This window comes from Venturia canescens, chromosome 7, assembly GCF_019457755.1.
Source record: "Venturia canescens isolate UGA chromosome 7, ASM1945775v1, whole genome shotgun sequence".
NCBI classification, from domain to species: domain Eukaryota; kingdom Metazoa; phylum Arthropoda; class Insecta; order Hymenoptera; family Ichneumonidae; genus Venturia; species Venturia canescens.
This window is the reverse complement of record NC_057427.1, coordinates 15,381,536-15,396,607: the sequence shown is the minus strand read 5'-3', so window position 1 is coordinate 15,396,607 and position 15,072 is coordinate 15,381,536. Positions and strand designations below refer to the sequence as shown.

The 15,072-nt window shown below is 40.9% G+C and overlaps 1 protein-coding gene across 4 annotated transcripts in view; it reads left to right on the top strand.

Annotated features, from left to right (window-relative positions):
• Positions 1-15,072, top strand: part of sev (sevenless) — a 48,620-nt gene that overhangs the window by 16,838 nt on the left and 16,710 nt on the right. For 3 of the 4 annotated variants that reach the window (XM_043423145.1, XM_043423146.1, XM_043423144.1), the window contains exons 3-9: positions 7,194-7,253; positions 7,604-7,694; positions 9,878-10,113; positions 10,193-10,435; positions 11,819-11,966; positions 13,163-13,949; positions 14,564-14,920. In XM_043423145.1, coding sequence (XP_043279080.1) covers positions 7,194-7,253; positions 7,604-7,694; positions 9,878-10,113; positions 10,193-10,435; positions 11,819-11,966; positions 13,163-13,949; positions 14,564-14,920 — 1,922 coding nt within the window. The remainder of the gene's footprint in view (positions 1-7,193; positions 7,254-7,603; positions 7,695-9,877; positions 10,114-10,192; positions 10,436-11,818; positions 11,967-13,162; positions 13,950-14,563; positions 14,921-15,072) is intronic. The other variant, XM_043423147.1, reaches the window with a different exon arrangement.

Below are 15,072 nucleotides of genomic sequence, written 5' to 3'. Positions count from 1 at the left end.
TTAAATGTATTGTTAGTGGATTTGTATTACAACATATCTCATTAAGATGTAAAAATATTAAAAACGCTAGTTTTGCAAAAGCATCAACTGATAAATGCAAATTTCCACGCTGCCACGTTTTCACTGGTATTTTTCAAAGAATTATCTGCGTTTTTTCATCGATTTTATTGCAACAAGTCTCACTTTGTTCGTCAACTGATCCTCTATGAATCCACCATTTAGTTGTTTTTTTAACTCGATCGTTTCACCGTTGCAGCTAATTGTTCATTAAGTGAAAAAACTTTTTCATTCATAATTTCTCTCAGGATTGAGTTTAAAGGAAAATCTACGTGGTGAATTCGCAGAGGATCAGTTGAGGAACAAAATGAGACTTGGTGCAATAAAATCGGTTAAAAAATAGAGATGATTCTTTGAAAAATACCTGTTAAAATGTGTCATCATGGAAATTTGCATCAATCAGTTGATAATTTTGCAAAACTATCATTTTAAATATTTTTTCACGTTAATAAGATATGCTTGAATAAATATCTACTAACAATAATGTTAAAATCGGTACGTTGAACTTGGTCCAAATGCGTTTTGAAAATTTAGCACTCGTTTGACTAGCATGCAGTACAGGAGTTACCTTAAGAAGGGTAGGCGTTATCGAGTTAGCAGCTATTGATAACTGTAGTCATCGCAACTCTACTCGATAAAAACTCCGCTCTTTAAACATATATTTAGAGGAGAACTGTCGTTGAATACATTTACTGCGAGTAGAATCGTTGACTTGCTGCAACATAACTCGACTCTTATAAATCTACTCGATAACGTTTCCATTCTAAAGATTGTTAGTCTGCCTTTAGTTACTCCTCGCTTCCAGCAGTCTTCAAAATATTCTAACCCATTATTTTAAACGATGTCTCCAAAAATACACTCCTCCCAGATCGCTTGTCCTCGCGCTTCCTGTTTCTCTCACATTTTCACGAATTTTCAACACGCAAGAACAAAAAATGAAAGAATAAAATTGATGTCTGCGCGGTGACAGCGGACCGGAAGGATATCCAGCAACGCGTGTCACCGCGCGTCAAGTGCAACAGGAAGAAACGAGAGACCACTAATTAAAGTTTTCACTTGACAAAAGGCTCTCGACCATTACACTGTACTCCAAGTTCGCTCCTTTTTCAAAACGGAAATATAATTATGCGATCCGAAGCTCACTTCCATCGCGCTGCATGTGCCTTCGTATATGGTCCCATTATCTATGCAGGTCAGTGTCAAAATGGGTCATCCGACGTAGTACGAATGATTAACAGAATTATCGGAACGTTTTTACAGCTATTTTTCTTATTTATTCACTAAATGTAGTACAAAATCGTATACTCTGTGCTGAGAAAGTAACGCGAATGAGAGACCGCATGAACTACAAGTGCCAATCATCGTTAGCAGTGCGTCGAAGCGAATGCATTGAGAAACATCGATTCATTTGAGTTGGACGGATTTTTTTCAACGAGAAACAACACCATTTGTTTTGAATCGAATATTTTGCGAATAAACATGTTGTCATCCTTGAAATTACGACTTCGATGAGACTCGCTTCAAGCGATAAAATTCAGATAAATCTTTGCCCATGAAAGTACGACTAGAGTAGAAACCATTGGCAAACTGGTTGATCGTACTTTTGACATATTTCTCCTGATGCGTGCTCTTGTATAACTCCAGCCTCTGCAAATATGCCAAATACAATGATAATTACATGCACTGATGTGGAACCCGAAGGCGTGGGATTCACAAAGCCCGTCTATTTCACTGGTATGTGTGCCCGAACGGTGATGAACCTCGAGCCATAAAGCTACTTCCCTTCTGCTGTAATTTCACGCTTTGTAATTTTTAGCAACACTCGCTCTCAACAGGGTAAACATAATAGTGGATACGGGAGAGTGTGTTTTTCGAGAAAAATGTTAATCGCAACGGTACGCAGGCTAAACGTCAGGGATCAGCGAGTCTAAAACGGAAGGCAGAATTTTCGGGGTTCGTCAATGAATTTGGACAATATGACGAAATGATATACTTGTGAAAGCTCAAAGTCACTTTTCAATATGATTTTCACGGACGATTTCGAGACTGAAGTATCACTGCAAGTCATTCTTCGAGCCTGCAATAAACTTTTATTGATCTGTCAAAAAAATGTCTAATCAGATACGATTAAAACAAATTTGATAACTAGACGTCTAGACGCATTGTTAGCTCAGCAAACGAATATTTCTTTACACGCGATATTGTGAGGTTTCGGACAATCGAAGAGAAAAAAACGACTCGAGCGAAATTGGGTGTATTGTTGGTGAAGGAAAAAGGTTGGCCAGACATCGCGGACCACCTACAGTGTGAATGAGTGATTTTGCTCGAGAGCACTTGGCCATTCAGAGCGTACTTTGGGCCCATTACGACAAACGACGCGTCTCGTGTCTAATCAGTTCTGTATGCCTAAGAAATAAGAGAAACGTAGATGGATTATTTCAATCCTAATCGACTTGATTTTTCGAGTTCCTCGTTTCTTCGTGATGTTCGAAAGGAAGATTTTAATATGATAATTTTTCGCTGTTAAATGAAACTGGATCGTAGCGGTGAGAGCTCAAAATTGTTCGTTTATACGAAACCACGTGCGCCTGCAGCCTGCTCGAGACTCAAGTGGCAAACGACCGTGCAGCATCCTTTTCATCAATTTACGAATTCTCAAAAAGGAAAAATCCTTCTGAGCTCCGTTGAGTTATTCCAAGTGTTTAGTCTCGATTTGACGATGAGTTTAGTCTGGATTTTCAAGATTTATTATTGTGCGCATATGTTCCTGGCAGAAAATAAAGTTTCAAATTTTTCAAAGTTTTAGTTCTCACCACCCGTTCCATGTTTAAGATTTGACAGAATTACTTTTATTCGTGTATTCAATGGTGGCAAAGGATCAGAGGCTTCTGCCGACGGAGCCCGAGCACGGTTTTCCGCACGCACGCGAAGAATTCAGACGCGTACACGCGTCTGTTGGCTCCATAGGGGTTCAGTCTTCATAATTAGCTTGGTGCAATAAAACGTTCTTGAAAGTAACAATTAACTGGATTCGCCCCTCGGAGTCTTTGATTATAATGACGAAAGAATTCCAGTAACCGAGCCGCAGGATCGTATGCCTTGAAAACGTGTCTCGAAATTCGTCAAGTCAAATGGCGTCGCTGGCATTATTAAAACCGAGAAAGCAGCGCTCGCAAGTGTCTAACGTCGCTCTCTTTCTCTCGCTTCCTTTCTTTTCCCCTCGTTTTCGTTGGTCGTGGTGAGGAGAGCGCCGAATGAAAATCTACGACATAACCATGCAAGAAGATAGAGAGAGATAAGGTACAGCAGCCGGAGAGCAAACATCCAAGCCCTGGACCGAGGCCCGTAATGCCTGCTGAGGATTTAATGAGGAAGTGAGAAATTAACGGCCGCGCTGCCTCGGGCTGGAGCCACGAGCCTTTCAAACCATTTTTTTTCTCCAACGTCCGATTATTTACATGACAACCCTTCGATCCTTCTCCCATCGCGAATGCGCTAACTTTTTGTATCGAGCATATACTACACGGAGGTAAAAAATACTAAGAATTACTACGCCGCCATAGTGCTGAGGTTCTGCATCGCCCGTTTTGGAGATTTTTACCAAAAACGTGTTGTAATTTTCTTGTCGTTTTCAAATAAACGTTTCTGAATTGCTCTTTTTACAGTTGAGCATAGGACAATTACAAGAGCTCGAGTACAAGTATCACCGATTTAGAAATTTACTGTGTGAGAATTAATAAATATTACGATATAAAATCCTACTTGCATGAGTGATTTTTACTGGAATTTTCTCTACAAGCGAACGAAGAATATACTCAGGACCCACACATTTTGTTCTTCGGTCAAAAAAATTCTTACTTTCGTCAAAAATCATAGTTCGGGCATGAAACTTTGCACATTCGTCTCTGAGGTCAATAGACTTTCGCTCAAATTTAAATAATGAACATGCGATGATTGAAACGCAAGAAAAAACCAGGATTTCAGTGCGTAACTTTTGTTGAGTAACTTGATTGAAAGTGATACTCTATCGTTGTTTGTTGTTTTCAACAGAAAAAATCATTTCAAGCCACGTGACGCTATCGATTTTTTCTCGCGTTATCGTAGCAATAAAAAAAAATATTCTACTCGTAGTTTCGTCTCTTTTATCTCATATCTATTTACACGTGCAGTTATACAGTCCTCCATGGAGGAAATATTCGAAGATGTGTGCGGTCCGTCGCGTATCCCTTGTGTGGCAGGGTCAACCACAAACCAGCCGCTTCAATCGTTTCTCAAACTTTTTATGTTTTTAAGTAAAACCGACTTTGCTGTCGTAGAAGCGATTACGAAAATCGCTTCAATAATAAGGCTTTTTATCTCATTGATTCTCGGACCGTTACATTTCCATGGTCTTTTGGAAGCCCGCGTGACCCGAAGGAGTCGATAACCTTTTGCTTAACTAACAACGATCTCTCCGAGGGGAAAGCTCTTCACGAAAGCAGGACTACCGCCGTTCGTATACTTTTTTACAACTGTCGAAAAATATTGGTCGAAATTAGATCCAGAGTTAGAAAAGCCGAGGAAAATAATCGCACGCTCCGCAAAGTTGATTTCGATTCCACATCCAATTATTTAATTAACTTTGCCTTGATAAGTTTAATCGAAAAATCCTTTTATTCAAGATGTTTTCACGAAATAAACTCGCAATGAGGTCAATTCTTGCAAATGTCGTTATCGTGCTCGTGCTCAAAACTATTTTCCATGCCTCGTGTCGTCTCCCATTAGCAGGCGAATGAATCGACCCTCCATTGAAATCTCTCGGGACGTAACACGTGCGTTTCGATATCAATGCAAATAAAGTCGATAATGACTTTCTCTTGATGCTGCTCGAAGCTGAAAAACCCCGTGGCGAGGAAGCAGGTGAAGGTGAAAAAAATATGGAAAAATCGCGAAACGAATCCCAATTCGCGATAGAATCTTTAGACAAATTAGAATTAATGATTTAACGTTTTTACCTTATCGTCAAATGTTTGAAATACTCGAATACATTTCGAGTGGCGTGTTTCATTCAGAGCTCTTTCGGTTAGAACTCTTTATACAGGGAGTCCTCGAGTATAAGCATATTTGTCGCAGTAGCATGATGATGAATAGCTCAAAAATCGTCTGGTCGTCGAGGCCTGTGGTTAGAGTGCTGTAACACATACTCTCGTTTCGCATCTCGTATTGCCTCTCTTTGCATTCGAGAAGCCTTCGTACGAATGAATATAAATCCTGAACAAGGGGCTTTGAGCTCGTTAGAGGGAATACAGTCGGGTTCAGCCTGATAAAGTTTTCATTAAAACGAGATTTTTCCTGCGAGTCGTATAATTTATAAAAAAAATATTTGTCCTTCCTCCTCGACAAAGATGCTCGTTGATTTTTGGCACTGTCATAGAAAATGGTGATTCGACAACATTCTGAATGAAAATCGATCGGGTCAGATGTTGGCTCGTCGTCTGAACCTCGCAATTCATGCTGGGTCTCGGGCGTCTTGACTTTTAACAGATTCTGTAGCAAATAAACACGCGTCGACACACTTGAATAATACGAGCATAGGTACACGTGCACACCACTCACACAGGGAGAAGACAATCCTCTCGAAACATCTTGAAAAACGAGCACTCAAGAAAATTTACATCTCAATGAACGGATGCCATTCTGCTACCGCTCCCGATCCTAAGGCCGATTTCGTCCAGGGCAGAAGGCGCTTCTCGTTTTCTCGTGTTTATCAAATAAATCAACGATCATCCATTTGTCAAGAAAAGGGTGACGTTGAAGGACGAATAAAGACGCGAATGTCCAAAAGGCTGTCGAGAAAAATTGAAATTGGTCTCATCTATGCGAGTCGTCGATAAATTTTTGAGTTAAAAATGACAATTCAATTGGATGAGAAATGTTTTGATGGGCATCAACCTTTGATGGTTAATCGAGTAGCACGATTGGAAGATTCGCGTTAAATACTAAGAGATAAGTTGAACGCGACGCTTACTGGAACGAAAAAGGAAGAAAAAATGGGCTTAAATTGAATTTGGCACAAAGCTATTTCGCCAATAGCAAACTATTCGTGTCAGTTAAGTTTCGTTCCAAGACAAACGTCGACTTCCTCTGGTTTCAACATCGATGCAACATCTCGTGTGTACAGTGTCAGTTCGCAAATCCATGTCTCTTGCGCCGCACGGGACAGCGCAGCTCTTCCCAAATGAACGTGGGCGTGCGTATATCTACTCGGGGCACGTGCCCAGAACATGTTGAGCTCCTCTTGAAGAAAAAGCAGAGACAAAGAAAAGGAGGAAAGGAAAATAGCGTTTCGGTCTCGCGCGAGTATCCAGCTCGAATGATTTATTGTGTCACGACATTGTTATTGACACAAAAAAGCAGTTTTTGGACTTTCATTGGCATCATGATTTTCGAATGTCAAGGGACATTGCTCCTGCGGTCAAGGAGCGTCGAAATATTCGCAAGTTGCCATTTTCATCGAACCCTTGGGAACTTTTGATGCAGAGAATAAATCTGCGCTCCAGAAACGTTCCGTTTTTTCGATCGAAGATAAACGTCGCTTTGACAATCTGACTTTTTTCATGAATTTTTAGAGACCCATCGCCCTCGAACTTCTCGCGATTTTCGAATGAATCCGGGAAAGTTGCAATTAATCAAGCAACGTGACCCGTTCCGGGGCATCGCGAGCGATTGCGTCACGAGCAAGGCATGCTAACCGAGTTCACTGATCTATCTCTCGGAATTTACTCTTTTTCTTCGCGTCTAGAATTCCGAGGGAGAGCTCGGGATTAAAATTGTCCTGTGTGATACGCGTCGCCGCAGCCGCAGCCGAGAATCCGGAGGGCGAAGCCTCCAGAAAGAGAGTAATAAATAAATAATATCGAACGCCTACCCTGATCGTATAGGGAGCCTCGCAACTGAGCTATCCATCACTTAACGTCCAGCCACGAGTCAGTGAGATCGTTTATAAGTAATTATCGTGAAACAAACGCCCCCAAACACGTCACGAGACGCCCGAGCGTCTTGCCAGCACGAGCATATTTTCATTTTTATAATCCCTGTTAAAAACTCTTTATTCAGTGGATTTGATACGAGCATTTCTTATTATTTTATTTTTTCAGTGTACCAAGGGTTGCGCAGCGTGGCAACAAGCGTTGGAAACGAGCTGTCAAGCAGTATGCGTGAGTACAATTTTCAAACTTTTCAAGAAATACAATAAAAAGTAACGTTGAAGCGATTGGGAGGCGGTCGAAAAGTCACCCCGCAAGGTCACGTTTCTTGCTCCTCCTTTTTGGCATCCGGAAAATTGAACTTCGTAACTTTTTTATAAGCGATTACGGATCTTTCTGTTTCTGATATTCGGCACTTTAATAAAATTGATTGTTCCGTTACAACGAGTCACTTCACAATCGCATTTCCAGTCAGTTCGAATGAAGCTCGGTCCATCAGCACTCGAAGCAAGAGCCGGCTTATGACCATTGAAACATTATTTTTTTATATTAATTACGATATTTGTACACTTGTTTTCCAGAATGTTACCCAAGAACTTTTGCCTCCCAAAGAACTGTACTGTGTTCTTGGATGTCACGACGCCCTCAACCGGTACTTTCAACAACTCAAAGGTACTTGACTGTTAATTAGCCGCATTTTCATTCAGAAGAATATTCTGCACTAAAACATTGCGAAGCGAGTGCGTGCCCGTACTTATTTTCTTCAAGAATATTTTGGCGTGTACGTTCATGTTTATTTCGCTAATCCGTTCGTCTCGCTTGGAAGTAGCGTTTTTCGTGATCGGGTTTATTAGCATTTTATCGAAAATTGCAAAGGATCGATCAAAAATCGGCAAATTCTTTGGCGAATCGGTCCTTGGAGTCGACCTTACGATCTTCTTCATCGTAATGATCGAAATTGCTCGTATCTCCGGGATCAGCACACTTTGGCACGAAGGATGGTACAACGCGACGGTTATAAACGCTCATCCAATCGACGTTGTGAAACCATCTGTGACGCTTTATATCCATCGTGCCATTTTTCAAATTTCCGTAACGCCTCGTGAGATCGGTTTGCAATATGTTTTTCAAAATGTCTCGAAGATCGTCGCCGAAATGGTTGGCGAATTTGTATTTACCGGCGACTATTTTCTCGTATATTTTCATCGGTTCCTGGGAATAAAACGGGGGGTAACCGGCGTTCATTTCGTAAATGAGCACACCGAAACTCCACCAATCTACCGATTTGCCGTAACCCTTTGACAGTATCAATTCGGGGGCGAGGTATTCGGGCGTACCGCAAAGTGTCCACGTGCGGTTTTCTATAATTTTGCAAAAGCCGAAATCGGTTATTTTCAAATATCCCTTACTGTCGATCAGAATGTTTTCGGGTTTAAGGTCGCGGTAGATGAGATTACAGGCGTGCAGATATTCGAGCCCCAGCATAACTTGGGCAGCGTAAAACTTGGACAATTCTTCGTCGAAGCGTCCCATTCGTCGTAGATGAGTAAACATTTCTCCGCCGTTTACGAACTGCATTATTAAGTAAAGATAACTATTGTCTTTGAAGAAAAAATCCATCGAGACGACGAACGGGAATTTGATGGTTTGCAAAATTTTTTTTTCGTTCGCCGTATGATCGATTTGTTTGGTTTTAACCAATTTTTCTTTTTCCAATATTTTCATGGCGTAGAACGATGAATTTCGTCGATATTTAACGAGCACCACGCGGCCGAATGCGCCCGTGCCCAGTGTACGGAATACCTCAAAATCAGACAGTTTTGCACTCTCCTGGACCTTCGGACTTTGCCATCTTTCGAGAAACGACGATTTTAATTCATCCAAAATCGCTTGATACTCTTTCGATTTATCCTCGCGTGGCTTCGTCGTTTCATTTCCTGACAGTTTCTTTATGTTTTCCTTCGTCGTGATCATTTGATCCCGCATTTTTATCATACTTCTTTCGAATTACTCAACTTTTATGAAACGTCACATTCTCGCACGCGTCAATCTCGCCTCGTTGACGTTTCAGAAAAAAAAAGACACGCTCCGATGTACGCGGTTTTTTGTGTATATCGCGAATCGATTTTTTTGGCATTTTTCACAAATCCGGCGAATTGTGAAATTCCGCGAGATCCCTTGGGTGGAACGTTCCATGGGAGACTTTGAATAAAAAATGAAAGTTCTGCGAGCAATCAGAAATTGGAACTCTTTTCTGCTGGCTTGTTTCCCCTCTCGTTGTAACTTTGTTTTCATTTTTTTGCTTATAAATCTCGAGCTTCGTTGACTCGACATTGCTATTTCTATTCTACAAATTTTCGAGACTTTTGTATATCAGCGCGGTCTTTATTTAGTTAGAAGCTACTGCAATTTAGTCTCGTAAAGAGAAGTTTCCTGCGGAGAAGATCGCGAGGTTATACGATAAAAGGTCGTTTGGACTCGTTGTGTCGTTAGATTAGTTTAATTTGCTCTTTTTACACCATTTCTTGACTCACGGTTTCGACGCACGCTTAAGCAATATCACGATGCAAAATTTCACAAAAAATTGAGTTTTCGTATTTTTCACCGAATCAATGTCAAATTACGAGAAGAGGCAACTGATGAAAAACTCGAAACTGAGTGACATCTGTCGATGAATAACTTTCCTGTAAATGCACTTCAGCGTGAACGGAACGCCGAAGATTTAAATGAAACGGTAGTAAATAAGATCGAAAAATGTTCTGCAACTCTCGAGCCAAGAAGCAGCGCACTATCAAAATCGTTAACAACTCTGTGCCTCTAAAATGAAATTTGTTTGTTCGTCTGGTAAACAACAGCCGAAATCGGGGTACCACCGGCCCCGGCTCTGGTCGCCGATTCCCTGACGGCGACGTCCCTTCGTCTGGAGTGGACAGGAATCGATATCGAGAAGAGGCACGCCGGTGGGGTGTCGTACCTGGTGCAATGGAGATACGAGGAACTCGCCGAGACGTGGCAGTACTGTCGGAACCAGTCGTGGGGCCAGGACGACCAAATACTGGTCGAAAATTTGCAACCGTACACAAAGTACCGAGTAAGAACTGCGATTGTTAATCGCGAGCAATTTTCGAATGAAATTTCATCCGAAATGTGACACCGAAATCGGTTTTCAGTTTCGAGTGGCGATACTGTTGAAATCAACGCAACACAACCCCGAACCAATAGTGTCAGCGCCAAGCGTTGTTATTCTGACATTAGCAGCGGGGCGGCCAACGTCAGCACCGGTAATTGTAAGGGCGGCTGCAGTCGATAGCTGTCGGGTATCTGTGTCTTGGGAACCAGGCCCGTTTCCCAATGGTCCACTCGCCTCCTATGTCCTGCAATTACAAGGGGCAGATTACTCCTTGCTTACTAAGGTACACGCCAAGCCAGAAACAAATGAGAAAACAGAACTTTCCTATTTTCTATTTTCACGTGGAGCATTGGAGCTTCCAACAAGAAGGTTCATTAGCGTCATAATTACTCTCAATGCTCTTTCGACGTTTATCTGTTTCTATCTTTTTCCATGTGCTGTTTGCTACTTTATCAGCAATTACAAAAGAGGTTCGAGTGGATTGAAATGTAAATAATTTGCAAAAGTGATCTAATTTCGTTTTTCGACCCACATTTTTTCGGGGGTTTGCTAACGCGACTTGTTGATCGTCGTCAAAGTGTTTCAAATTTTCTTATTTATCTCATTTATCGCTATTAGTTTCTGCTAAAATCGGCTTTACCTTCGATCTTGCGAAATGGATTTTCTTCATTTTCTTGAGACAACGAATACTCGATATTTGAAGGATTAGAATATTTCAAAGTATTTGACTTCGCGTTCTAAAACAACGAAAGGTGATCACTTTTCGTATGTACTCCAGTAGTCCCAATTGCTTAGCATCACGCTGCTATATTTTGTACTCAACAGAATACTTTTACGGAAACTATGCCTCTGACATAGTTTAGCAATTGGTTCGAGAGCCACTTCCTTAACCACGCCATTCATCAATTAATTTGTGTTAACACAACGCTTTGAGTTAACTAAATACGGTGAGAGTTCGTCTTTGCAAGCAAATAAACGTGGTCGGCGAGGGAAGATGTGCATTTCGGATAGTTTGATGATTCGTAACTTTGGCTTTGCGAGGCAATTTTCTCTGATATTCGAAAAGTTTAATTCTTAAATCTTCAGTGACGGTTATTCTAATTTTCGAATGTTAACGGAATATATTTCGTTCGAGTTTTCTTTCGAGACGCACATCTGAGAAACGCTCCATTTTTTTGCTGCTTCGTGTGACGCTTTTAAGGCAAACGAAAATGAATTTGCGAAAATTATTGAGTAGAAATGATTGATCTAGGATTTTGGAATTGTCAGTGGAACACAAACATTGTTTCACGACGTCGATTTTTTATGGTTTGGTGAAAATATTGCACTTCCGTTCGGCACGTTACTTCATTCGTGCCGTGAATAAAGTTCATTTTCGTTTCGTCTATTTGAAGTCAGCGCTAATAGCTTGCTATCGACTAACGCCGAATTTTATTATCGCATTCTAAACGAAATGTCATCCCGTAACAAATTGAAGGCTCGTAGGAACCAATTTTTCTTGAAACGTGTATATTTCTGGCATGGCGTAATTTCGTCCTCCTGCGATACTTTTATCTTTACTTTCTAACACGGGAAAATCGATAAAAAATTGTGTTGTCTCTTCTACCAATTGTTTGGTCTCACCGGATCTTCTAATTGTCAAAGCTTCGTTTCTTTCGACGCGCAGGATATTCCAGCATCGGAAAACACCGATCATTATATGTTTCAAAATTTGGTACCGAACAAAAACTACACGATAAGCGTCTCGATGAGAAACGCTGAGGGGGCTGGACCACCAGCCGTCATCTACATAACTACACCTCCTGAACCTGCTGGTAAGCAAACAAAAACTAGCTTCAATGAAACTTTTGCATTACTCAAAAATAGGTTTTTTTCATTTTCAATGCCATTGTTGGAAATCGTCGAGGAAAAAAAAATCGAATTGAGAAGCATCATTGACGCACGATTGAATTCAAATGTTAATCGTTAAGTTCCCCAATTTTACGAAATCCAACGTGTTTCAATTCTTTGATTTATTCCGAAAATTTCGAACGTGGAATAAATTCAATATTGACATTTTTTCACACGGTTGAAATTTGAAAGTTCCCATTCCTTTGACCTTTTAATAAGAGGTCTACCTTAATTAGACTGTCAAAATAAAAATACTATTTTCACCAATTTTTTTCACCGGTATAAATTACAAATATGGAAATAAAAAATACACTCTTAAGATATACAAATAAATTTCTTTTTATTTTTATTTTACTCAATTTTCGTACAGAAAAATGAGGGAGAAGACAGCTACAAAAAAAGATGGGTGTGCGCTGTTGATAAAATCTCTGAAATGGATGATCGGAGAAAAATAATTGGTTTTAGATTCAGTAGGTAAATGGCTATGGCGTATACCATACGACTTTTGATTTTTTTCAAAAATCACAAAATGCCGGCTATTTTTCCAAAAACTACGAAAAAGCACGTTTTTATTATCGTTTTTGGCAAAAAAAAAAAATTTCCACTCAAAATTTTAAAATTCGTATGATATGCGCTATAGCTATAAGTCACAAAAACATGTGGTAAAATTTTGGTAAGGATCGGTCGAATAGTTTCGACCGATCGAAAGTACACTTCTCGAACTGCTCAGATCTTTATAATATTTTACTATGATACTTTTAAAAATGTAATAAAAAAAATCGATTTTCGGAAATTATAATTAATAATTCGTGACTTCTCCGTTTTATGTTCGATGGATCGTTCGATCGTTAAAATATAGTTAGAAAAATAAAGAGACCTTTCGCCATCTGGATCTCTAAAGTTTTTAATAGCAAGTAGAGCGAAAGGCAATTAATTGATTCTCAATAAAGAACCCGAGTCGCTAAAAAACTGACCGAAAAACTGAATCATTGAGTTCCAAGATTCAAATCTTCCATCATGAACCCGACGAATATGACCTACTTTTATCTTTCATTTTGAAATATGTAACAAAAACAGCGCCGTTAATGTTGACGAACGAAAATGTTTGTTAAAACTGCAGTAAAGGACATGCAACAGCCGATTTTGATATTGGGTGGCGAGCACGTGGTAACGAAGCAAGGAGCAGACATGTTGGATGAGCCACGAGTGGTTTGTCGAACAGCGGGTTCGATTCGCGGAGTAGCGATCCACGTGGCATCGGCGCAGCTTTTTTTCTCCGATTCAATGGGTTTCGTGTATCGCACCTCGATAATGGAATCGTCGGAGCCAACGGTCGTGTTGAGCTCGAGTCAAGTGAATTTCAAGCCCCTCAGCTTGTCCGTCGATTGGTTGAACATGCATTTGTACGTGTTGGGCGAAGTGAAACACGCGACGACCGTCTGGCAAATAGCGCGTTGTAACTTCGACGGAAAAGGCTTGACGGTCGCTATGGCAGGTTTCCTAACGAGACCGTCACATATCGAGGTCGATCCTTACAACGGTTATCTCTTCTGGGTCACCCGGGGCGGACTGTACAGGCTCGATCTGGCTGACATAAGTAACGGCATCAAACACGAAGTCCAACCGTATCTCATACTCGAAGATGCACATTTGGGTGCGTTCACCGTCGATCATACCAACTTCCGCCTACTCGTACCTGACCACACGAAAAATACTGTCATTTCGGTCTCCCTCGATGGCCGCGAAATCCTTGATCTTCGCGCCAACACGCAACAACCGAAATTCAAAAATGTCGTGTCCCTCGCCATGGCTAATGGGTTGTTCTACTGGACCAACGGAGAAGAAGTTCTCACCGAGGGTTACCATCCGGGACAAAATCGATATTTTCACAACGCTTATCCTGATCGGTAAACACAAAATACTCCACTTTTACTGAGCGATGAATTTTTACTAAGCGAGTAACGTCACTGCGACGAGCAATAAACTTCTGCCCCTTTTTCCTTTGGACACTAAATTTTCTTTAAAAATTATGGCTGGAAAATTTTTAAGTCTACAGCAAGTGGCGATACGCAAATAAATTATGGCAACTAAAATAGAGAGGATGCTCGGTGCTGATAAATGAACCAATTTCTTATTTTTTTCTCACTTGTTCGTTACTGAATTTTTGAGTCTCGCCGTGATTTTGATGCTCGAGACTGCCTGGAAACAAAAAAATTATGAGGAAATCAGAAAAATTGAAAAAATTTCAACCGACCGTCATTTCGTCATTAAATTTTGTCACGATAGCTGCTGGTTCATATTTTATTATTCAGTATCAAGGAGAAAAATGTTTCCCCCGCCGCACGAAAGCCGATGACGTTTCAAATTTTGAATGCTCCCCTATGAAAATTGGTACTCAAAAAGTTGAATTTCTTACCGATAAAATGTCTTTTGTCCGACCCTTGAATGATTTTTTGAAAAATCATGAAAATTGCAGTCTTTCATTTTCTTCCGTTGAACTTGTTTCTGAATCTTCCCACAGATCGGACGTTTCGTTCGTCAGTGTGAACGTGCTGATGGACGCGAGTCAGCCAGTTCCGGTTCCGGTGAACCCACCGACCGGTGTTCAGGCTGTGTTGGGGGCCGAAAGAGCCAAAGTATCTTGGCAAGCACCGCACTTGTTGGGCGGCCAAGGCAAAGGAGCCTGGCAGAATTGGTCCTACGAACTCGAGATTAAGGACGAATCCAGCGGCGATGTTATCCGTCAAACTGCGATCGCTGGATCCTCCCATACCGTTCATAATTTACGCGAAAAGTCCGAGTACACGATCAAAGCTGCGGCTTATACGAGCGCCGGCAGAGGACCTTGGTCGACGGAATTCCACGGACGAACTTTGAAGTAAGAACTCATTTGCTGGTACTCCAACCAATTCTCTTCGCTCCTGTTCTCGAAATCATAAACCGCGCTAAATCCCAGCAGGATTCATAAAACTCTAGGAAAAAAGGACACAAATAAATTGTTGCAGCTATGAATCGTGGATTTTTTCACTA